The sequence below is a fragment of the Haliaeetus albicilla genome, chromosome 2, assembly GCF_947461875.1.
Source record: "Haliaeetus albicilla chromosome 2, bHalAlb1.1, whole genome shotgun sequence".
NCBI lineage: Eukaryota > Metazoa > Chordata > Aves > Accipitriformes > Accipitridae > Haliaeetus > Haliaeetus albicilla.
Genome location: NC_091484.1, coordinates 24,289,074 through 24,315,727, shown reverse-complemented (window position 1 = coordinate 24,315,727; position 26,654 = coordinate 24,289,074). Strand labels below are relative to the sequence as shown.

The window sequence follows — 26,654 nt, the reverse complement described above, 5'->3', positions numbered from 1 at the left end:
AGCTTGTTACATAACTAAGTAAAGAGATGATTCTTAACACTGAGATTTTAGAGAACAAAAGGCTAAGATTAGCATCCAGTGTCAATATATGAACCCTTAAAGAAATGATGTTACTATCAGGAGTGCTGTACTGTCAGCACTTCCAGACTTGAACACATTCAGATGATTTAATTCTGTTTTTTAAACCTGGGGTCGTGGATGAAAAACAAAATAAAACGAAAGCCCCACTGTAATCTTTAGTTTTTCCTTCAGGGACTCTGGATTTTTCTTTGTAAAGAGCAAAGCAAGTAAGAATCCACAATTTTTAACACACACCATTTCATAAGCAAATAAAATCTCACTTATTGAGAGACTAGCAATGTGGTTCTTACTTGGCACTGAACTTCGGGAGATACTTGATAATGAACAAATAAGCTGAGCCTGGGGTTTCAACTAAATGCTTCCAGTCCGGCTCTGGATTTTTTCAGTTTTGGTATACTGCTAAAAAGGAATATCCACTTCACAAAAAGCAGACCATCATAATATAGGCCACTTCTCTGTCACCACTGGAAAGTGTTTAGTAGCAAACACCAGCAGTGGGAAATTAAAAATAAAAATCAATGAAGCCCATCGTTTTCAAACTGTGAACTCTTAAAGTTACATTAGTTGCTCTACTGAAGACAACCGAAGAAAAAGCACGTAATGGAACAGAAGCATACTTTTTCTGTATGCTCTGTCAGCAAGTAGATGCAGGAGAGATGTTTACAGATAACATAAGAATATTAGCCCTTTACTATCTATTTGCACAGTAATATCCCAAGCCTAACTATTGTTCCCAGGAGGCTGATGAGTTCCAATATTCACCATTCTACAAATACCACTAACATGTGACAAGGGCAAAAATCCTTTTTTTTTTTCCTTTCTGGAAAACGTCCTTACACACTGTGCACAGATGACTGACATCTGATGAAGCGCAAGTGGCTGGTGATAGAGCACAAGCAATGGGAAGCATGCCTAGGTCTGTCTGTGAAGTACAGGATTTCTGAATTCTTATAATGCTGCCACCAAGAAATTGTTATGATGCCTGTCCAAGTCCTGACCTACTGACCACGGCTTGGCTGCTGGCACAGTAATGAATCTGTGAAGAGAGGCAAATTTCTCTCCCAAACCTGCAATCCTTTGGCATTTTGAGAGCCTGCCTTCTTTGTGGGCACAAACCATTTGCTCTCATGGAAACTGCGAAAGAAAGGAACAAACACAATGTCTTCTGCTTGCTGAATTTGATTAAGTTCTAGCCATTGAGTTTCTACAGGTGCTGGGATTGTAAGATTTCAGTCAGTAGCATGGAGTCACAATCATTATGACGGATAAAACTAACTCTGCACGACTGGATTGGAATCGGCTTAGCAGGAGGTATGGGCCAGGAAGGATAATCTTCTGCCCAGCAAACACAGTGCTCTCCACACCGTCCACAAAGTAGTATCACAGCACTATCACTGCTGGCAGACTTACAGCACTGTGAGTCCTCAAACAAATTGCTTTAGGGCTTTCAAGATCCCTACTAACTACCTTAGCACGTTTACTGAGCAACCTCAGCTCCAATAGCTCAAAACGCTAAACTTGTCATCTTCTTGGAAACCAAGTAGACCCAGTACTTAATATTCAGACTGAGTGACAAGGTACCAAAGCAGAAAGTCACCTATCTCATTGTACACACTGTATGAGTTAAGATAGTCAGTTATCAATGCCAACCTGGCAACTTGGGCAAAACGAGAGATGGGACCCATTGCAAGCTGCTTCCCCACCTTTTTCCCCATGTTACTATGTTTTTCTGGGTCTGATCAATACTGTTTCTATAAAAACAGAAATCTAACAGCACTGATTTCTTAATGAGGTTAGAGTGCTTTGCAGATAACACAATTTTAGAGACAGGCCTTGTATTTGTAATGATGACATTTTCCATATGTGAACTTTGGAAGAATCAAAAGGATAGGAGAGTATACCTCTCAAAGCAACAATGAAAGAAGAGATGCTTGCCTCTTCGTATTAGTTAATCTGGTGTAAACACAAGGATTGGGATTTTTTTTAGAAATTTCCTCATTGCTGCAGGATTAACACTTTGTGAGTAATCTAATCATCTCATGCTTCTCTCCTATGTATTGGAGAGTTACCAAAACCTCCAAATCTATGCCTCTGTCCTGCACACATTTTATAGCAGATTACAATGCCTCCTCTAAAGCTTTTCAGCCTCTTAACTTTCAAATAAGTCACAATGTCCCTGCTGATTCCTCCTGGGGAGAAAGGATTTGGAGAAGAGAGTAGTTCTCTTATAGATACGAAAATAAAGGACCCACTCAAAAGAAATAAGAGCATTTTCGTCTTATTTCAAAATCCTTTCATGTTGACCTGTATTTTAAAGCTGTATTCTGCAAAAGCGGTCTGTGAGTCCAGAATAATGAAAGACTATGACAGCGCTAGCATTAAATTGTTAAAATGAAACACTTCCCTTATTACCTCTAATAGAAAGTGTGCAAGTTCTCTCCATGAAGTTAAGGTTCACACTTAAAGGATATTAGTTGTATGCATTTTAAAGGAACAGGAATGGTTGCAGCCATTTCTCTCTCTTTCTCTGCTGTAAAGACTGCTGTGTCTTTATTGCCAAACAGCCTTAAACGCTAAGGATGTTATTCATGTTATATAGTATTGCCATGGAGTTGGGTTGCATTTTGATGTGCTTTTGATAGAGGGGAATACTGTGATTTTAAAATTCTGCCTTGCTAGAAAGTGTGAAATCTAGGCAGACACTTTTGGTTTAATAACATTAAAACTTGAACCAGTATTATAAAGATCCTGTCTTTTTTTCAGTGCAGCACTGTGTTTGCCTTAATCAAGTAGCACCATAAGAGCAATAGATAAGCCCATTAAAATCTTTACAAGTGGTTTTCAGTACACTTCTCACCTGTAGCACCCAAATACTCAATTTTTAGCCTTCTCCTGAGAAAAAAAAAGTACACCAGCTGTGCTGAGCAGTGGGGACATGAACCACCTCTCTCATTATTAGTGATGATCACAAGATGATCACATGAAAGATGCCACTCACGCATGATGACAAGCATTCACTACTCAATACCGAGAAGATTGTTTAGTGACTGATTTACCACTTAAAATTTTTTTTTTTTCTAAAAAGTTGTGAGGTTTTACTTGGTCTAAAGGCAATATGAAGCTTCTGCAATAAATTTTCTCTGAACTTATTATTTAAAGCTGAGCCTCTTGAGGCCAATTCCTCTCCCCTCATCCATAACTTTTGCCTTCTTTCTACCAGAATGATGGGGATCATGCTGTAGGCTAAATGACACTATCTATCCCCTCCCTGCAGTCCCACTGATTCTGCTGATGGTCCACAATGCGTTAAGATGTTGGAAATCTGATTTTATGACTCTTGGGTATATAATGACAGCGTAATAATCACAGACTAATATCTTTAAATATAATTTTTACACTTCTGTTTGACAGGAAAAGGTGCTCCTTCAAATACTCGTTCATTCTTTTTAAATGTGTTAAACTCATTACCACTGCCCCCCACATCCCCCAATTAGCCCAGCACTACCCCTGCATTTACTAGTAGCAGACTTACGGGTTGGTTGCAATTTTCATTATAAACTCCATTTTTCAGGGTTTTATAACTTAGTTGTGAGATGTTCCCCATGGTTCTTACTTTGTAAAACAGGAAATAATAAAAAGGATCTAGTAGCAGACCCATAAAGTAACCTTCATCATAAAAGAGTCTTCATTAAACTGCTGCTTAATATTCTTGAATGGGCATCAGCACTACTCAGCCCTGAAATGCAGACATTCAGCAGCAATTTCTCAGACAGCTGATCATCAGCTCACAACCAATCAAGCTCACTAGAAACCAAATAAAACAGTTGCTGAAAATAACTTTTATCTGGGGAAAAAAAAAGAAGAAAAAGCTTTAAAAGTTTTTACCCTGTGTTTCTCCTGCTGTGTCCATGCCCTAGTGTAACATCCAGCCTCAGGTCACTTGAGATCTGCATTCAGCAATTGGCTAAATTCACTTTGGAAAGAAGCTGCTTTACAATTCTTGGACCTTTTTACTTTTGTGGATGTAACAATTTTTTTAAATTAAGTAATGAAAATTTTAAAAGCCCAACAAACCCACCTCTGAAATACAGGACTATCCACAGATCAGAACTGCTGCTCTGTGGGAGACTCCAAAATGCGACACAATCACATCAAACTGAAGAAATATTAGAAGTGTAAATTTTCAGTGGAAAAGCAACATCAATGTTTAGGTTTCACTCTTTCAAAGCAGTCCCAAGGCTCCTTGAGCTGCCCAGAGGCTCAGCCATGAGTGAAGAGATGGAGGGGTTGGGAGCCAGGTGAAGACTGCCTGCTGAGCTATGGCAGAGCTGGGACACCGGTGGACAGGACCCCTCCAAAGCAGATCTGCTTACCCACGCTGCTGGGCTGGAGGCAGAGGCATGCTGCAGCTAAATATTCTTGTCTTTAACCATGATGTTCCCCCACAGGCAGGCGACCGGTGCTGTAGGACTGACATCCTTGAAGCCCTGTCCCTCCCGGGGAGCTGCATGTCCATCACCCTCTGGCTGCACTGGTGCCGTGTTATGCATCAGTGATTGGGAAACTCCAGCTAATCCAGATTACGCCATGTCTCAGGCACACTGGCTGTCATGGGCCCCCGACATAGGCTCTCTCCCCGTACTGGCCTCACACAGGATACGAAGTTCAAGGCACTTGTTTCCATTTCCCAGGCACTGAGTGGCCTCAGCCTGGTGCCCAGAGAAACAATTAAGATTCAGCCTGTCACTTCTTATTTACTAGTTTTAGAGTAAAATTGCTTCAGACTCAACATCCTGAAATATTCTTTCTCTGCCAATAGCAGTATTTGCTTTTTCCCTTGGGCTGATGTTTTAGAGCTTGTAATGTACTGCTCGTTATAAATTGTTGAATTAAAGTATTTCAGTTCCTTTAAGTTTCAGTGAAATCAAACATACTTCTAAGTTCAAGAATGCAACTTCACCTTCATCCCCTTCAGGATGAATCATTACTATAGCACACAAACACCGCACCCATGAATATTCTGCCAATGCTCAGTTCCCTAAAAATCAGACTTCAAAAAAAAAAAAAATCTCTATTGAGAAAGTTCAGCCCCTTGAAGCCCTGAACAGGAACTTTGGCCAAACTCCTGTCATTCCAAGATGGGACTTTTATCTCCCTGATTGTTTTGCATATATCCCCTGCCTGTGAAAGGCAGTTGTTCACCCCTCAAGAACAACAGCTCCTAATCATTTAGCCCAGCGGGCCACCGTTAACTCTTTGTGACACTTCCTTCCCAAGCTTTAAGTTGAAATCCTATTTATTTTTTTCTTAAAGGCATTCTGCAGATCACCCATTACTTAAGAAGTGCTGCTCTGGAAAATTTCTTCCTCCAATTATCCACAGCAGAGGGCTGCACCCAGATTACACTGTGACACATGAAAGCACGGCACACTGACCCACAGGGGTATGTCACAGGAAAGGCTACAGCAGTGCACAATGAATGCTACGCTCAGCGGTCAGCAAAATCCAAGTAACAGCAGAGGAGAGACTGTCTCAAGTCTAAGCATCTACCCCAGAATGAACACTGTCCAATGCAGTGAAAACACCACCTCTCTTTCCCACAAGTGGAACAAAACTGTCCATGTCCCTCAGAGAGAAATCATGACTTTCCTGTGCCAGCAGAAATGAACCCAGCCTGGTAATTGCACTGCAGTCTACAGTATGTTAATTACTCCGAGAGCTCAACCAACAGCATCATACTATAGAAGGCATTTCCTAAAAGTACACATACTCCCAACCATTCACTGAAAGATTTGCTGCCCCAGTTTGGGCTTTTAAATTCCAACATGGAGCAACATAGAAGAAATAATACATTAAGGTTAGCACAAAGGAAAAAAAGATTTTTTCTTTACAAAAGACAACTGCATGTGCAGCCCTCAAATTTGCTTACTCTGCCTCCTTTACCTTTGAAATCAGCAGTCAAGAAGTCACATGTGGGAGGGAGACAGAGTAGGTTTTATATAGAAAACCTAGATATACTTTCTGAATGGCAGAAAGATCAAAACTTGTAACAAGTTCACCTGATCCTGATTATTGAGGGAAGTACTAAAGCATGTACCACCTGAGCCCTTTAAACCAAGCCTCAGTGACTTTCCAAAGGGAGATGCCAAGGATTGCTTACTGCAGCATGAGCCAAAGCGCAGGAATTGCTGCATTATGCAGCAGGCCACAGTAAGTGATTGCTGGCTCATAAAAATAAGATCATGAGCCATACTAGTTAAGGTTCACCTAGCCCTTTACTCTGTCTCTGGCCATTGGCAGATACTAGGGAAGAGATGACCGGAAAGATGCAAGTGTGGAGTGACCCTGCCTTTGGCACGCTGTCGGGTTTCAGCTGGGATAGAGTTAATTGTCTTCCTAGTTCCTGGTATAGTGCTATGTTTTGGGTTCAGTATGAGAAGAATGTTGATAACACTGATGTTTTCAGTTGTTGCTAAGGAATGTTTAGTCTAAAGTCAAGGATTTTTCAGCTTCTCATGCCCAGCCAGCAAGAAGGCTGGAGGGGCACAAGGAGTTGGGAGGGGACACAGCCAGGGCAGCTGACCCAAACTGGCCAAGGGGGTATTCCATACCATGGGGCATCATGCCCAGTATATAAGATGAGGGGAGTTGGCCTGGGGGGGGAATCTCTGCTTGGGAACTAACTGGGCATTGGTTGGCGAGTGGTGAGCAATTGCATTGTGCATCACTTGTTTTGTATATTCCAGTTCTTTTATTATTATTATTGCTATTATTATTATTGTTATTTCATTTTTATTATGATCATTATTAGTTTCTTCCTTTCTGTCCTATTAAACTGTTCTTATCTCAACCCACAAGTTTTACCTTTTTCCTTCCAGTTCTCTCCCCCATCTCACTGGGGGGGGGGCAAGTGAGCGAGCAACTGTGTGATGCTTAGTTGCCAGCTGGGGTTAAATCACGACACACGCTCTGCACTTGGCAGCTCAGGACTCCATGTTTGACATTACAACAGACCATCCTCAAAAGACACTCATTGATGGACTCATCTTCCATAAAATTTGTGACACCTTAACTAAATCTAGGCATACTTTTGGCCGCCTCAAAGCTCTCTGATGATAGAGTCTACAGCTACGTGCCACATAGAGACACATTGCCTTTCTTCACTTTGACATCTACCTCCTATTTCTCTGGATGACCCATGCATGCCCTGACATGGGATGCTGCAGTAAAGCTATGTAACACTGGCATGGAAAACCAGAAAAAAGGTGAAGTTATAGGCATTGTAGAATGGCTGAGGAAAACCAGCAGGTAATATGCTGGTTTCAAAATGAAGTAGAATCACATTTCCCTCTACTGGGCAACATTTCAAAGCCTGCTAGCAAACAAAAAACATCTAAGATATGTGGTATGCAGAATCCACTGAAAACCCGTTCTCCAATTCACAGACGTTTCTCTGTGCATTGTTTGTGACCCATACTTCCAGTGGTAGCTTGATCATCTCGTCTACATTAAAATAAACCACGAAACTGCTGATCTTTAAACATATCATTCAATTATTGGACATTAACCAGTATGTAAAAATCAGGAGTAAAACATCTGCCTCGAACAGCCTTTCTGAAAATAAGAATGGAGAAGATACAGGTGTCCTCTCTTAAGAAAATAACAGACTTAACCCATGCTTTATTAAAAAAAAAAAAAAGAAAAAAAAAAAAGATTAGTTGCAATTTGTAATCCCTATACTAGCAAACCAACATTCCTGGAGATTACATCTAGTCTGCAGATAAATGTTTGCGTACATTTGCTGACAGACATTACCTGCAATGATTAAACATTGGCCATATGCAGTGACAAAAAACTTGGTGGGTATGGATTGGGTTTGCTCAGTGGTATATTGCAATCTTCCAGAACTGATGAGTTCAGCCAAAATCAAGCCCATGCGATACAAGAGGTCTGGACCTGAGGTGAACACACCTGTAAACTTGGCTATATATCTCTGATGGTTCCCGTAACCCAGTCAGAGCATTTACGTCCTCAAACTCTCCCTGAGAAATGCCAGACCTGACATACTACCTTCGGTTCAGATTTACACCCTTTTGCCATTTACACACACCCATGCTGCCACCTAACAATAGATTTTCACTTACCCAGCACCACGTGCACAGTCCTCCATCACCACATCCTCCTTCCCTTTCGGCAGTCATCTGCATACTTAACTTACTTTTCCTATGAAGCTATTTGAGTTTTCTTTGAATTTTACAGTCTTCCAATTACATTTCCTCCAAATTAAAGAGGTTCCTTTCACAGAGACTCACTGCAACAAGATACCTCCTTTTTAAGATTTCTGCAAAGGATAAGGTTTGAACAAATGGTGGCTGGACGTAGGTCAGGTTCAGTGGTTTTTGCACATCATCCCGTTAATCTTCTCGTATGAAAATGGTCAGGCTAAAAAAGTCTTCTGGCTTAATTTGGGCACAAAGCCATCATTCTGGTTTGTGAATGAAGGCTGTGAGTACAAGTTTGGTGAGGACCATTTTCAGGTCTGTTCCCAAAGAGGGTAAGTGTCCTGCAGCAGGTGAGGAAAGCACTGAGACAATACTGGGTATAGTTGGAGTTATGGTTTGATCCTCCAGCAGGAAAACACACATAAGAGTAGAACATGTCAGCATTTAACTGAGCTTTTTTTCCCTGTATTTTCCCTGTCAGGCTGTATGTCAGGAACCCCTGGCTCACAAATGAATGCATATTTGGCATATTAACCTGACCTGCTACCCCCAGGAAGCATGTTGTGTTTTAGGCTAACTCAAGTGAAAATACGGATTTTGCAGCAGTTATAATATCCAACTTTTAAAAAGAAGAGGTTTTTCAAACTCAGTGCTCCACTGTAATTCAGCTGACTACAAACACCAGAGGTGAAATCATGACCATGGAGATTTAATGGGAGTTAAAGCAATGACCTAAGAAGGGGCAGGACCTCTCTTCAGGCATCTACCAGCAGTAAAAGATGTGAGAAGCCATATCCAATACAACTTCTGACAGTATCTCAGCTAGAGATAATAAGCTTTTGCCATAACAATATGTTTATAAGCATGTTTGCCATGTCTGACAGCCATTAGTGAATATTCTTTCTCCATTTTTGCTTTGTAAAGTGAGCATCAGTTGACTGATGCTTATTTATTCAGGCTGACTTCTGAACCTGAAAGTTCAAAAGGCTGCATTGCAGGGGAGCTTGTAGAGAGCTTGCAGTGCAAGTTACTGCTGCTTTCAGGCCACTTTGGTCGAGCCTTAGGCCATGAAGGAAATGGGATCACATAAGTGTTCCCCTTGCCCCCACACATGATGAGCAATACCAAGATCACCCCCAGCAGATATACAGCTAGCCTGTTCTTAACGACTGCCAACACTGCAGAGCTCCCCAGCCATCCACTCTGGTGTCTTCCTATCCTAAAGTTGAAAGGTTTTCTTAACATTTAAGCCGAATCCTCCTCTTTTCTATTTAAACAAGACAGTTTAAGATGTTTGCTCTCTTCCTTTTTTTTTTTTTTAAAAGGCCAAAGAATCCAGTTTCATCCCAGATCATGTTTTCTAGCCGTCTGATCATTCCCACCATTTTTTTTCTGGGACAAGGAAAAAAAGACCCAAGTGGCCTATATCTTTGTTTAAATACAAATCCCAGAACTGGTAATTTGAGGCCTTACCAGTACTCTTTCAAGAAAGCCAAATGTAACTGTCAGGATATGACTTAGCACAGTGCAGACCCTATGAATGAGATGCCACTGAGAGCACCAGATATGCCACACTGATACTAAATCTGGGCTATGCAATACTGTGAGTCACACATCCAGCAAAGTCTTGCTGAGACTCGCAGTGTAGAAACTGCCAACTCTTTAAAAAGAAAGATCCTGTCAAACAGTCAAGGGTATTTTCACTCCACCTCTTCTTTTAACTGACAATTACATGGGTGCCACTTTCAGAAATGAGGTTTAAAGTGTATCTCCTCACTAGATGGCAGCTATACCAATGGGCTAAAATGTCACTTTTGCAGGAGAAATCCAGTCATTCAGCTGTTACACCTTCTTTATCAACCAGCAGATAACTCTCCTGGATAAGAAAACCATGAAGCCTGTCATTCACAAGAAGCCTTACAGTCATATCCATAACACTTCCACCCCACCTGCACAAAAAGCCCATCTCTCTTCATTTTACTCCCGCTTTCATTTCTAAGTTGGTGTGTGACAAGCCCCAGATGTTACTGCAGCCACTGTGGACCATTCAGTGGCCAAAATTGGTCTGTAGTCCTCATCACCAATGGTGTAAATAAATGGAGCCCAAGAACTTGTCCCCTTCTTTTCTCAGCCCTTCTAGGTGTTTCATTCAATGCCTGGAAATCACTTCCCCACCACACTGCCAAGTATCTTCCTCCTAAGCTTTTCATTAAAATTCATATCTTTACACAGATGATTAATACTACCTGTCAACCCAGATGGAAATTAAATAAGCAGCCATTGGATATTTGAAACCAAATTGAAACAAGTCCAAATCCAAATGCCTGTGTAAAAGCTGGAACACTCGGATATTGCTAAAATGGAACATTCCGCATGTTCGCTTCAAAGTGCTTTTTATGAGGATATTTTAAATTACAGGATACATTCATGACATTTGTGTATGATCTATAGGATTTATTTTATGACATAAAAATCATAAATATACAAATAAAAATATTACCACTGAAACAAATCTTTCCCCCTTAAGTAAAGGAAATACTTCACTTTATATGAATCCCTTTTTCCCCAGAAATTTCATTTCATGTAACATTTTGGAGGTTTTTTCCTATCTTAATTTGCAGTAAAATACTTTTCAATATCTCAATATTTTTCAAAGGAAAGTAATTCCATATCCTGGTCATCTGGTACTAGATAAGTTTTCAGGCAAATCATAAGAATTAAACGATACTGCATCATTAGTAAATTTATGACACTCACATGCACGCAACACGCTGAAGCAAAATACAAATAAACATGAATCAAAGCAAGTTATTATAGCTACACTGAACACAGATATATTGTCTTTTACTGTCATATTTGTTTCTACTTGCTACAATACATCAATGTAATTTTTATTTCAGATTTCTGAAAGAAGACAGGCAAAAAGAACAAAAATCCACACTGACAGTACCTCAAAATTAATACATCATGCTGCTTTTCTTAAGAAACAACAACAGCAAGAGATATTCATAAATTCTCAGTTGGAGAGGCATTCATTTCCTGCTGTGCTATTACTATTAATTTATCCTTTGCACTTACCCACTGAAGTGAAGGAAAATTTATATGGAAACCTCATGTAAATAAACTACAGAATGCAGACAGCAACATCAAAACACTGTCAGGAACATTTGGTCATTGAACTTTGCGTTCACGCTAATGAAATGAAAGTATTTACAGTCAAAATACAACTGAACATAAATGGCTACGAATAAATGCACCGCTCACCCACGAGAAATGCTTTCCATTACCACAGCAGATATCAAATGAAACAACAGAACATAAAGCCACTTTGATTAGTTATTCAAATTACCTAAGTCAAGGCTTTTCTTGCTGCAACATTTTTAATCCAAAGATTCTTGAAAAACAGCTGAACAACAAAAAAAGTAAGGTCGATGAAGCATAAAAATTTTCACAAAAGAGATACAAACTCTGCTCCATCAGAAAAAAAAACCAGAGGATAAACCATGCAAATTAATTCTGTAATCCTGATTAGAAAAAATATGAAGAGCTTTTAATATAGAGCTCAAGAATACCAAAAAGACAACAATCCTCCGCTTTAAGGTCTGTTTCTGTTATATTGGGAGAAAGCTGTGAACTAACAGCTGTGAAATGCCAGCAAAGATGAGGAGATTCATCACCGCGTACAATCAGAGAGAAAGCCGGGCTCATTTCAAGATTATGTAAAAAAGAAAGTGTGTGTGTGTGTGGGATAATTCAAAAAAGCCAAAACCTTAAAACTGCTGGGGAGGCGAAGGGATGCGATTTCAGTTCCTATCTTTGTTACTGGTTATCTCACCCTGCAAGCCCAACTTCTACTGAAGTAGGCTGTGCTGCTTTCTTCTGGGGGCTGTGCACACAGTGACTCCACCACCCCTTTCTAGGATGACATGTATTTGTAGCTTTGTGACTCCACAAACAGGCTTAAGAAACACATTGTTCAGCTGGAGCTTGTCATCCAGCAGGAGCATGACACCTCCAAATCCAAGTCCCATGCAGGTCCCAAGCTGGGGGGTGTAAGGAAAGTATTTCCTTGCCACCCACCCACCTGTAGTGGTAGGAGGAGGAATGAGATGGAGTGATGCTGCACTCCCCAAATAGCAGACTACTTGGACATGGTTCAGATGCTTATCCAGCAGTTCAAGCAAGGAGATCTCCTTGAATTACAGCGGAAAATGGGCTAGATGGGGAATAGCTGGCCAGGCCCAGAAGGTCGGCTCAGTCAGCCACTGTTCCTCAGCAGCCCTTCCCAGCATGGACCAAGGGCACATAAGGACTGAGCGAGGGTATCTGGTGCTGTGCAACGGTATTCTCTACTGCCATGTGCAAACGAGCATCCTGGGCATACCGTGTGTGCCTCCTAAGTTCCTTACCATTCTATTTCTGCTTTTGCAGAAAATGAGCCTTCTGTATGTTGCACTACTTATGAGTAGAGCTCTCTTTGATTAGCCTTTAAAAGACACAGGGCATGTGTTTTTTTTCTTTCTTCTTTTTTTATGAATTTGTTTTTTCAAACCAACTTCATAGTCACTGCATTTAAAACAGTGGGGTTTTCCCTGTTGCACAGGAAATATTTTTAGTTGGAAGCTTTATTGTGCAAGCTGTCCAGCAGTTTGACAAAAGCTAAATTCCAGCTTACGGCTGAAAACCGTAGGAAAGATTCCAAAGCCTTTACAAATTATACAAATGAGACTTTAATCCCAGCTGGCCTCACTAACAGGGGCTCTACATCTGGGCACACATACAAATGTACTTTTCATATGGATTTTCAGCTATTTGAATAATGAAAAATAGAAAAAAAACCCCTCTGTTTTTGTAAATACTTGTATCACAATAATAAAATACAAACAGTCCTGCAAGCACAGATTAGCCAGACTGTCAGAGAAATACAGCTGTTTCTCAAAACTGGTCCTGCTCAGAGCTCTTGGGTAAAATTGATCTGCTGTCCAGAGGAGGATTCACTTCTCTAACAAACAGAAAGCTTCAAAGCCATGCAATCCTCCTGTCTTCTCCAGGGCAAGCTTATTCTCATCTACACAAGGCAGGGGGTATCCTCATAGGGCCACCCAGTTGTGATAAAACACGTGTGTGTGTGTGTGTGATATCAGCAAGTTTGATCAAAAGCAATCAAGAAAAATGGAAGGAACTAGAAGAAACAGTGTATGAACAGGAGGGGTGAAAATAAGGAAGAGCTGCAAAGCTACCTGATCAATGCGCAGGGAGATGATCATGTGCAATGGGTCTCTGGGTCCCTTAGTGCTGGCTTTCAACTGCTGGCAGTGAGTGGAGAGCAAACATTGCAGCCAGCTACGTCCACAACACTCATTTGAGAAGAGCGCCTCCTTCACTCACAGAAGAAACGCACACCAAGGATTTTCGATGGGATGAAAATATGGTAGCCAAAGGATGGATGTTACTTGACCGAGATGTCTCTTCCTGCTTTAATTGCATGAGGTATCACTACCACATCTTTCCATGTTTGGTTAAGGCAAACCCACAGAGGCAATTTTTTTAAGAGTAAGGAAATCAAGTTGTATCTAATGTTTTCCCAACTGTGCTGCTTAGGCCCTAAGTGAATAAAGGGATTTAATGCAGACCTGCTGCATACAAACACGCTTGTCGTTTCATCCGACAGTGGCAGAGAAGGTCCCACTGCAATAACTGGAGGCATCTTTACTCAGGCATCCCTCCTGGGTGTGGTGACCACAGGGAGAGATGGGGCCAACAGAAGCTATTTGTCATTTCTGAGACATCGCTTCCTCTCACCTCTCACCAAAGGGGAGGGAATGCAGGTCTCTTCTCAAGCAGAACTCCTCCCATAAAGAAGAGAAGCATGATGGCATTTGGGGGAAGCAATCCTAGCTACTAGGATTTCCAGCTGAGCAGGCTCGTTGTACTGTGAACTGCTGGCTGCTAACATGGCTCGTAGTGCAGACTGCCAAATGGCTGCTGAGCCTGAGTGGATCAGAGGCAGAGAGAGGTAGGTGTGTCTATTCTTCTGTGCATCTAAGGTGGATGCCTTAAAGAAAAAATTCAAACGTTCTTCTTCCCTGCACGTACACAGTGCTTTTGTCAGAGGGCTGAAGGGAACTCTCATGCTGCCCCTGCCCCTTTTTCTTGCCATTCTTTTTTCTCCGTTCTTCATTTTCTTTAGGAAAACATGAAGGTGGGATAAATGACTTGCTTGCATTGCTGAAGACAAATTTGCGGAGTACTGGGGCAGGCAGGCAGAAGGCAGTGCATTAAGAATATCCTCAGTGTATGCGCTGCTCCATTAATGTACTAACCTTCTTTTAGGACGTCAGACTACAACAAATCACCAGTCCTTGTCCAGCAGATCCAGGGATATGAAAAAGCCTATTACATATAATGCTAAATTATTATCACATAGCCTGTGCAATTCCGTATTTACCCTATGACAGAGTTAGTGCAGGTGCTAAAGTCATTTCCATTACATAAATACCCATGAGAAAATAATTTAACGACCATTTTTTAAGGATGGTATTATGGATAGTGCAAACATGTTTTCAACCAAAATAAGTTAAAATTATTTTGGACCCAGAAAAACATTTTAAGAATCATATAATTGAGACACAGAACAGATTAGTCTCCAAGAAGACAGAATAGTCTATATGCAGTCAGGTGGATACATTAAATCTGGCAATTGTGTAATAGAAAGTGGAATGATAAAAACAATTATCTCTTCTAGATATGAAACAAAAAATTGTACACGGACTACTCAATGGTGTTTACCCTCAACTTTTCTTTTAGTTGTGATGAACTTTCATTAAAAAAATACTCTCCCTCATTTTCTTCAGAAGTTCATTTTTGAAAAGGAGTAGACACCCCAGGGGTAGAAACACCAGGGAAGGAGGGAAACCAAACGAAAACCAGAAAAAGACCCCAACAAAAACTGACTTGAGTTTCAAGATGGAAAAAAAAATTGTTCTTCTCTGCCAGTGCCCAAAAGTAAGAGGTTGTACCAATATAAAGCATTAAGAGTATGTACTTTCAGCATACTAAAGAAAATAATAAAAGGATCTATATTCATGGACATTTGACTCCTAGGATGAATCATACCCTGAATAATGACAGGTTAGTACTGCTGCTTTAAAATATTTGGGTTTTATACAACTAATCCATCTACAATATTAGTTAACTGAGATGATAATATTAAACACTTCGGAAGCTGCAGCAATGTGATTATCTATTGAGTATAACTAAAATAAAATCACAGGTAGTAAAAAGAGATTTTCCAGAATAAGTCTAGAAACAGTTAAAAACAAGAACCTCTTTAATAAATAGTAACAGAAGTATTTTTCAGATCAGACCCAACTACGAAATCCTGTGGTACATCTATGATCCAACTCACACTTTTTTGTCCAATTAACTCTGTAAGGGACAAAGTGCCATAATTCTATAGTAGGTGAAGCAGCTAATAAAACTATTTTACATATATCCTATTTCATTTTTATATGGATTTTTTTACTACTCTTTACAATCAGTAAGTATATACCATATATCACAGTTATTTAAAACTTACTAGCTCATTGACAATAATGTCATTATCCTAAAGCAATTAAGACCTTTGAAAGGAAGCCAACTAAAATCTCCACAAGCAAATAAAAGAAATAGCCAAATATTTTTTAAATCAATTTTACAGGTGAAAAACTGAGGCACCAAAAGGCTTGCTTCCAGTTACTTTGGAAATCTAGCATGTTGAGAAAGGAATTCAGATACTTTGACCCTAAAGCCTGCGTTTTCAACTCAAGTTGACCCCTCTCCCCTTCTGAGTCATTAAACATTTGTCTTAAAGCTCTGTTTTCATATCTGCAATTTGTTCAAATTAAATATTTTAGATTAAATACTTGTGTCAAAGAGAAAAGGAAACCAACACTCTCAAAATCTTTACGCATGAAGAACTGTGAGCGAGATCAAAGGGTCGAATAAGGCAGTGTGACAATGCATGCAATTCTCTTCCAAATCCACTAGACAAAAAGCATATCTGAACTTGGAAACAGCCTGTAGCCAAAGATTTTGCAGACGTTTTGTTAAGATATACGGCAAGAATTATAAATGGCTGAATACATGACAACAGATGCAAATCTTGAAAAATGATCATCTGCATTAAGCCTATTTAGCACTGCTTCTACTGCAACAGCTACACTGCTTTGCTCAGAAATCTATCAGAGAAACAAGACATTCACATTTTACAGCCAACAAGCCACAAACACGTATCGTGTATCTCAGCCAGCTCCTGCTGTACAAATCCCTTTGTACAAGCCTGCATTCCCTGTGGCCCAAACACTGGCTTTATTCTCAGACGATTTGGGATGACACAGAAACCTACGTGCCCACACCTACTGGCTTCTTTGCAGTGTCTCATGTTGCCTCATTCTGAAAAGACCATCATTGCTTAAGAGCACAATTATCAACAGGGCAACATCTTTTAGAAATACTTTTTGCCAGTATGATCAAAAATGCTCCACATGTACTGAGACATCACAGTAGCAGGAGTCAGGTCAGCCTAGCTGAATGCTTTTAGTTATATTCCCTGTGTTTTATAAATAAGATCATCACTCCAAGTTTGGGCTTATTGAAAGATATTGAAACCTAGGCTAATTGAAAGCTCCATAAGGTAGGAGATGGCAGAAGAAAATGGAATTGCTTCCTCCCCTGGTATCACCCTCAGATCCAGTGTCACCTCTGAATCTACCTGTAGCATGTTATTTTGGGTAAAAGCTTTCATAACAGTCTTCAATCCTATTGGAAAATAATACATGCACAAATTGCTGTATGTCCTTGACAGCCAAATGCATCTGCCACTGTACCAGTGAAAACATACTTGGAAAATTAACATCAGGGCTCTGATTTAACCTTCATATTAACATGCAAATTCAGAACAAATCAGCCATTGTAAGCCATTGGTCAATACATGAGGATATGAGGATAGCAAGACCACCAAGTAAAAAGCAAGTGATGTTGTATTGGGCCATACAGTACAGAAAGGGATTGGAATATCCACCTCCACTCCAAACAGTCTAACTTTTTCAGATACCTATAAGTATGCTACAAGGCATAGGGAGGGAGCATACAGCCACACAGCACAACACACATGCATATGTTGTGCAGCGCCGTAGGATTGCCATAGGATGCTGCTTTGGAGCTACAGAAGACTCCCTTTCAAGGCTCCCCCGCTTGCCAAACCAAACTACTGCAACCATTATCACAACACTTCAGCTGGGTTACATCCAAATTACCCACCACTCAGGGTCTGCACTTACTTGTTACTTAGCATAATGATGAAACTTAATTGGTAGAGGACCACATTTCTTCTGAGGGGAAGCTCATTTCTGTTAACCAAACCTCTCATAGCAAGGGAGCAACACATTGCTGCCTTTGGAACTGAGTCACTTCAGTAGGAGGACAGGGAGGATGAAGAGAATATTGAAAGCTTTTTTCAACATTAAGTCTTCAAACACATCATAACCCAATTTGTACGGATGCCAGCCACTCCTTTTGGCAGACTACGTGATGTCTTGTTGTATTCTATAGCCAATTTGTTGACTCTAATTAGCAATTTGGGAACAGAGTAAGAAGAAAAGAGAAATAAAAAATAGAGTGCACAGTGCCAGTTACTATAGTGGGACACACACTCTTTCATTATTATTTTTTTTAATGTAGCTGAACATAGGCTGTATCCAGCTGTTTCTTCAAAACCAGCCATGGGTGTGAGTAGCTCCATATTATATTTGACTCTAGTTGGGTAAATACTTGGTCTCTTTTCTGTGTAAATGTCACTTGTGATTTCCTGGGTAGACTCCAGTGTACAGCATAGCAGGTGAAACCAGGTGTCAAGGAACACCTTTTTTTTTATTTTCTTTTAAAAAATTTTTCTTACTAACTCTTATACTTTGTTTCAACTTAATAGCAACAACCTGAGCCTCTCCAAATTATTCAGTCCTAAAAAACACTGGGAGAACACTACCGTGCCTAAGCCAGCTATTCAATGTGGCTTAAAACACAGATCAAATCCAGGTTCAGCAAGTTTCAGGATATTCAGTTTGCTCCTCTAAACCCCCTCATATTCTAGGATTTTCACCTTTTTTCCTAGTAACAAATGAAACAAACTGGTGGTGTCAACACACTAAATAACCACAAAAAAGTACTTACACAGATACTATATTCTCTCACATGAACCACCAACCACATTCATATTGCTACATTCTCTGACATTAACCACCAAAGCATTACATCAAATATCCCTAGGATCCCACGGATTTTGACAAATTAATTTTTTAAGGTAAGAAAATAAAAGACAAAGAGAAAAGACGGTGACGATTAAACAAAGAAAAGACAAGAAGCATTTCTATTTTTTTCCATGATACCCAGGCCTCTTTCAGGGATCCTTAGACGCGAAGTTCCAGCAGTAGATCTAAAATTTTCTGGGGTTTGCTATACACTATCCATAAGCTTTTCCCTCATGAACAGATCTTTTGGGCCCTTATGTCCAATTTCTCCTACTTGGAGAAATTAATTTTTCTCACAGCCAGAAAACTGATAGTTCCTCACCTCTCTTCATCCTTATAGCTGGATGCAGGGACTTGCACTGCCCACAGTCAGCCTGTTTTGGCTGAAAGGGAAGAAGCATCCAAAGTCATGTAAGGTCCTCAGCTAGCCTTTACTTCAACAGAATGAACTTTCAGCTTGCAACTATGACTCTTCCTGAGGCTTTCCTCAAGCCCTGCCTGCCTGGGCTCAGGCAGCATTTCACTGTCGGAGTAGCAGCCAGCTCCATGATCTCTCACGGCTCCATGGATGCTCCTGCCTCTCCTTGAGTCTTAAGGTGCAAGATCTGGGTACTGCTTCCCTTTGTGAGCTATGGCTACAGGGCCATGGTACCAAGGAAAAGCAGCCTCCCCTCTCTTGTATGTATCACAGGTAGCATGTGCCTTATACAAGATAATGCAAAAGGAAGTCTTAGTCTTCTTTCAGATGTTTTTTGAAGGGCATTTTGCAACCTCTGTTCCCTTTACGTATGGTGGGGGTGTGGGGTGGCAACCGCAGAAGTATGAATCAATGCATCTAAAAGAGATGGATGAAGCACTTTGGTATGAACATCCATTCTGAAAGCGTTTCTGATCAACTTCACCATTGTCAATACTGGCACTTACACCTTCCCCGATGTCTTTCATCCCCTCCTCCTTGCCGTCTTCACTGTCTAATGCCACACTACTCTGACACATGCAAAAATACAAATAAAACAACTCACCCTGCTTCCACTACTGCCTTCCCTCTTTTCTTAAAACCCATGTTTTTTGTTTTTGGTAGAGACAAGTTGCTATCACAGCTTTTGTTGCTGGCTGAGTACAGAGTATTTCAGTGGCACAGGTGGCTATAAGTCACCCATTTGTGCTGAAGCAATTTTTCATCTTTTTTTTCTCAACAAAAGCAAGTATATCTTAAACAGCTGCCTTCAACAGAAAAGCAGTGTGAGCTGAAAACTTGGAATGGCTTTGGTGAGAATTGCCATAAAAATGTCACAAACAGCCGTGAGAGTGCTCACACGGCATTGATGAGCACGTTAAAAACCACAAAGAATGCACAAGTAATAAGAAGTTTAATTATACTCTTTATAGTAACATTTCAAAGTAGCATTTTGAAAATATTGTACATTCCTAGTGAGAGATGACATTTGATTTTGAAACACTGACTCAGGACAGTTAGCCATGAATATGTGGCTGCTAAATCATTTGTATCTCCTTCAGAAGAAAGAGTTCCAAAGGGGCATATTTATATCAAAACATTCAAATTTGCATGATCACAGTAGAATTAGATAGAAAACACTCACAAATCTTGAGCAATTAAAGAGGCTAGACAATTACTGTGTGCAGAGTTTCTCTCTTTTCTCCTACATTTTCCCTTCGCTCTCTCCTCAATTCTGTCAGGGCCAATAACCTCACTAGCATGTGGTAGCACTTCAGCCAGGCACAGGTTAGCACATCTACTGGCCACTGCAGCTGCACCCCTTGGGCCAGCTCACAGATTTTTGGCATGCCCAGCAGGTGACTGGCTGGTGACTATGCAGTGATCAGATGGTCTGTCCAAACAAGCAGGCTGCCCATTTTGGCCATCAAGTCTAGACTCAAGTCCAATATGCGCAACTGCTCTCACCGAGCCTGCCAGCCAAACAGGTTACAAACACAGCAAAAGCTGTGTGGTCTTGTGGTGGGTAGAAGACAGTGGGCATGAGGTGGTATTGGAGGTATAAACACAGGGAAGAGTGATAGATGCAAGCCAAACTGGCTTGCTTTTGCCTGTTGTGCAACCCTGCTCTAAAAGATCTAGGGCAAACCAAGCTGCATATTTTTACTATTAATGTCACCACAAGCTACTGTGATGTGTTAGAGCTATTGCAAAAGATGGGAATATAACAAACATCCCTTCCCCTAGGGACAAAAACCACGAGCATCACTAACAATCACCTAAGTCTTTAAGAAATTTTGCATGCCTCTATGGGCCTGTTTTAAAAGCTCTGGTACTATGTAAAAACCTTAGCTTTGTTTGGGAGATAGCAAAGAAAATGGGTTCACTGTGCAAACAAGAAACAAGATGTAAAAGATTGACTTGAGGGGTGAAGAAACCCACTTGGAGAGATCTGCATTATTTTCTGCACCTCTTGGGATTTCCTTAAAGACCTGACCCATGTTGACGCTTCCCCCCAGACCTACTTCCAGTCCTGACAGAGACTAACAGCTCTCACTGATGGGCAGGTGTTGTGGTGAAAGTGTAATACAAGTTCTGGAGACAAAGTGTCAGAGGGGTGAGAAAACTGGTTTGGGTTCACCTGTGCTCCACTTCTTCCTCCATCCCCTCACTGTTTGCAGTCCAGCCCAGAAAGGGGTGTCCAAAAACCTCAAATCCTCCCTCAAAACAAAATGTGCGTTAGAAGTCTTATTTCTCTGCATTACACCCACTATGCCAAATTCACATCAACACTTTAGCCCACTAACACCCTAAGCCTAGCAAACCGTAGTATAATTAAATGCCGCCTCCCACCTTGGCTTCAACAGCTGATTCTTCTGTGTCTGTCTGGCTCTCGCTTTGCATTTACTGATACTCTCCTTACTTATCAAATTTCAAAGCAAATTAAAAAATGCAAAGATTACCTGATTGCAAAAAGTTTTCTCCTCTTAAGGACCCACTTAAATTTTTCTACCTAAGACTTAAGGTCTCAGACAACCATCAGCAGCTTGCTGCTGGTATGCTGGCGTGATGTTGGTATGCTGGCGTGATGTTGGTATGCTGGCGTGAGAGGTAACTGAGGGTGGCCAAGGAAACCAGCCACCCACTGCCCACATCAGTCTGCCTAACACGCCTGCTGGAACAGAATGCCCCCCACTGTCAGTATGTCAGTAGTGATCTTGAGAAATGCAGGGAAAAAACATAATCTAGTGCAGGTAGCAAAGAACAAAATAGATTTTATGTAAGTGTAGTGCTCCAAGTTAAAATGGTCAGGAAAGCTGAAAGGGTAAAAAGCCACCGAAAACTTCTTCCTCATTCTTCTGAGAGAAAGGTGGATTGACTGCACTTGGTACAGCAATGAATCTGCCAACTGTAACGTGTTTGAAACATTACACAACCTGCAGATTTCTGTGGATTAAGGTATTTCAGAAGGTTCCATAGAATTAGTGTCTTTGAGAAGCTCTTTACATATACATACCCTACGAATACTTGCAGGAAGAGAACTATCATGGGAAACAATGTGCATATCTATTCAGTTAAACAAGAGGTCAGAGAGGAGTATCACAGAGACAGATAGGTTAATGACTGCCTCAGTTCATTAAATGTCACTTTCGTGCTTTATGTCAAAGTTCAGCCAGACAGTTCAGAATAGCATTAGGACCATTATTATTTCATGATACTTGATAGGAAGTGGTTTGTAGCAGCAGCCTCTGAAGATAATTTCTAAATTCTCAGCTGACTCACTTGTATAATTTGTCAGGCACTTGTGGTTTCAATAATCATTAATAGATAAACCAAAGGTACAGTGGCTGGACTTCTAAGGTACAAACTGGGATTCTTGTTTATATGCAGGCCCAAGGAAGGTTAATGAGTCATAAATATATATTATGTAAAACTAGAAATGTTCTGTGTTACAGACAGCCCTCTGCCCCAGACACCAAAAGACTGCAAATACATGTAACAGATAATATTAAAGGGGTTTATCCTTAACACATACCTTAGGATTAAGAAGCATGACCACAAGATTGCATGCACCTACATCTTGCATATTTGAGTTAGTCCTAGAATGCTTTTTCAGACTAATTCGGTATCAGATACAGGGAAAAATGAATGTTTAACTAAAATTTTGTGAGCGGAATGTAACAGACAACATTAAGTAGTCTTTCTCTACTCTGCTTAGTACATTTTCATTGCAATAAGAATTTAAGAGTTAGCCAGTTTACAAAAGTTATATATAGGCAAAAATGAAATCTTGAATTTGAAGTAGGATGACTGCACCACTGAAGAAAATTTTCAAAGCACTTGTTCTAAAGATGCTTCTTCTAACAGGTATAAATCTCTGCTGTGTAACAGACGAGGCATTCGTAAACAAACCTACAAGATTTCTACTGAAGAAAAATCACGTCTTTAAAGTCTTTTGATTAGAAGATATTTCTAGTATCAAATTTGCTCATGTCTTGCTATTCACAAAGCTTGGCTAGTTGAAGTAGAGGGGTCAGTTTTATTTTTTGTTATAGCTGGTTTCTAGAATCCTTAGGATTTATGTCCAAAATGAGCAGGTACTTTTCTTCACTAGAAAGTACCCTAGAATGTCAGGATGAAGAAATGCTCCGAAAAAAGTTACATATAGATTTATCCTCTTTATTCTACATTAACATCTTTGTTACCACTGACACTCTTTCAAATTTATCTTGGTGTTATCATAATCAGAACTGGATTCCTGGAACTGGATGATATTCCCTTGCCTCAGTAGCTGTGAGAAGACGCTGCCGTAGGTGTAAAATTCACTTAAGACTTTTATTGGAGTCTTTGATGAGTAATAACGCACAAAAAGCTGTTGCGTAGGAAGGGAAAAGTGACCACCAAATCACAAATTCCAAAGGCTGCCAGTAATGCAAGTCCCAGAGAGGGACTTTCTCCAGAAAACATGTTGAACTCTATGTTGGGTGGCAGCAACTACTCAGAAAGGCACTTAGACCTGCAGTGGAGGTACATGGCTATTATTACTCTTTATAATAATATCAGTAACCCAGAAATAAGGGTGGCTATCCTTAGCTTTCAGGACAACAAGATCTAATGAATTCTTTATCATCTAGCACAACACCTTCTTTTTACCAGGAGAAACATCCATTTACAAAGTCTTCACTAACAGTAACACTATTTTTCAACTTAGGAACAAGCTAGGTGACGTGAACTTCGGTGTCTGACAGTGACTCTTCTGTTTCAGATGAAGTTGCCTTTGTATCAAAGTGATGATGCTTGCTCTCCCTTGGTCTCAGGTGCGCCATTTCTCCCCCCCTTTTAGCTTCGGGCTTGCCTATTCTTCTCTTTTGCTCCCTTTTATTTTTACAACCACTAGACCTGAGTTCCCCTGAGGACCACAGTTACCAGCCAGCCCAAAAGAGCTGCTGCCTGAGTACCTGGACTCCTCAGTGTGAGAAGCAAACTAGCCCAAGCAGTGGCATCTCTGGCTTCAGGAAAACTCACGCGCTAGGCACGGTTGATGCACAACCCCTGGCAGCCCAGGATCACTGATGCTCAGGCACCCTCAGTGCTGCTGATGGACCAGCTGTCCCAAACCAGGGCAAAATGTCAGCAGGTCTGCAAATTCCACCAGGAAAAACAGAAGTGCTCCAGCAGGTATTTTCTGCCCCTTAACAAACACTCTCCAAACCTGGAGTACCATGTAGAGACGACACAAACAACAGGTTCTTCCTTTATACTTTGCTCATGCTGTCCATTGAGAGGGAGTAACTTAAGAGTGTGTTATTTCAGACATAAAATCTGGTGGCTCAGCTTGGTCAGCAAGCTTTCAGCTATCGTACTTAAACATCAGTATTGTTGTTTGTGGAGGACTGTTCCTACAGAAGCAAAAAATACAACTTCATTTACACAGAGCATAGGGGTAAATTTTGCACTACAGGGCATCAGGCAGAAGCTGAATTCTCCAGGAGCCAGAGTTGGCATAAAGTCATGAGAGAGGAGAGATTCTGGGTTACAAATGCTGCTGCACTGAGCACTGTGGAGTACAGCACAGGTACATTGCCGAATTTCTAGCTAAAGCATCAGATAAATCAACTGCATACTTTTTTCAGCCTCCAAGGCATAGAGAGTCCTTCAGCAGCGTCAACACAAACAGTCCCAAATGGCCAGTGTCATTTAGGACCCACACTTAAATCCTACATAAATACTTAAAGGACAGAGATGTTAAAAGGTAAAAACTACTTGGGTTTAAATTCATCAATGTCCTTAAACAATGATGCACAAAAAGGGCCAAATTTAGGCAAATTGGACCCCAACTCCACTGACCAAAACTGAGTAGAAAAGGGTTTGCTATGAGATTAGCAACATCAGCACATGTGGGGAGCCCACCCTGGCAGGGTTAATCTCATCTCAGTTTCTTGACTTGTGCACTGATATGCACAGGTACATTTGTTCTAATGCTGCTGATGTAATAGATTTATAAATGTGTGGTCGTGAAGCTGAAAAGGGTATGGAGACATCACTCACATCCACACACCTGTGCCAAACAGGACAACACATTGCCAACCACAGTGGTGCCACAAGTCATTATTACACAGGGAGAAGGAAACTTGCGTTCCTTCCATCTATTACTCCTTCCTCCATCTATTACCCTGTCATCTGGCATTTGCCAAAAAAAGTGTCCCAACAGGTGCTAACAGAGGGAAGAAGCAGAGAAGCTTGTCCCTGTGTATGACCCTCTGGCTCGCAAACTTCATGTCACCTCTGCGGGAACCTGGCCAAGTCATTCACTAGCTCTGTATTACTGCTGGCGTAACAGGGGAAGGAAGGGGCAGACAAGCAAATACACTAAAAATGAGTCAGACGCAGTCTTTATCAAATGACTCAGAATAACAAGTGAATAACAGGGATTATGAAAGTACAGACACTGTTGCGTGAGGCCATTCATATGACTTGTGTTCCCCAGTGACGCAAGAAGCAAATGAACTGAGGACTATTGAAAATGTACGATTCCTATCTTGCTGCCTGCAATACAATTTAGAGTATGCTTCCTGAGACAGGCTGAGCCAGAGATAAAGTGACATGAGACAGCTGGGAAAGAAAGAGAAACAGACAAAGTTGATTATTTTTTGCACTTTTTTCCCCCCAGAGAAATGGAAACAAACTGATTGCTAAAGGTTTATCAAATGGGGCTCATTCTTCGAGTGGTACTGCTTATTCCCCTGGAGAAGCGGAGAAGTTTTCTGCATGACTAAGACTGGCTGGAAGCATAGCTCCTCAAAGCCACACATGCATCACCTGACACCATGGAGCATCTTTCTCCACCAGCCAGACATGGGGTGACACAAACATCAACCAAAACCCAGGCCAGTACTTTGCACAGACCCCAAAGTAACTACACAAGTCTGAATTGCTATTATCCCTCCCAATAGTCCAGCAGCTAAGTGGGATGAAGTCCTAGGCTCCGTCACCAGGATTGAGGGGCTGTTTGACACCCCAGAACATCACTCAGTCTCTACCAGGGGAACAGTAATACTGACAGTGCCCAAGGCTTTTGCAGCACTTTTTGATCTGCAGATCTGGAAGCTTAGAATCATAGATTCATAGAATCATTTAGGCTGGAAAAGACCTTTAAGATCATCGAGTCCAACTGTCACCCATGCCCACTAAACCATGTCCTGAAGTGCCTTGTCTATGTGCTTTTTGAATACCTCCAGGGATGATGACTCAACCACTTCCCTTGGCAGCCTGTTCCAATGCCTGACAACCCTTTCAGTAAAGAAATTTTTCCTAATATCCAATCTAAACCTCCCCGGCACAACTTCAGGCCATTTCCTCTCATCCTATCACTAGTTACTTGACAGAAGAGACCAGTACCCACCTCACTACAACCTCCTTTCAGGTAGTTGTAGAGAGTGATATGGTCTCCCCTCAGCCTCATTTTCTCCAGACTAAACAGCCCCAGTTTCCTCAGCCACTACTCATAAGACTTGTGCTCCAGGCCAACCACAGCTTGCTGTGCAAGTGTCCAAATCTTACCTCCATTTTACAGATGGGCTAAAAGAGTGTTAAGCACAGAGAGAAGTG

General features: G+C 41.0%; 1 protein-coding gene across 7 annotated transcripts in view; it reads right to left on the bottom strand.

Moving 5' to 3' along the window:
* MYRIP (myosin VIIA and Rab interacting protein) overlaps nucleotides 1–26,654 on the bottom strand; it is a 243,297-nt gene that overhangs the window by 59,030 nt on the left and 157,613 nt on the right. The window contains exon 1 of one of the 7 annotated variants that reach the window (XM_069810725.1): nucleotides 12,139–12,253. The exons of 5 other annotated variants lie outside the window; for them this stretch is intronic. Coding sequence is in view for 1 of the 2 variants with exons in the window: in XM_069810716.1 (XP_069666817.1) it covers nucleotides 8,226–8,251 (26 nt within the window). In the remaining variant the exon portion in view is untranslated. Of the gene's footprint in view, nucleotides 1–8,225; nucleotides 8,350–12,138; nucleotides 12,254–26,654 lie in introns of those variants that run through there. One more of the 7 variants, XM_069810716.1, reaches the window with a different exon arrangement.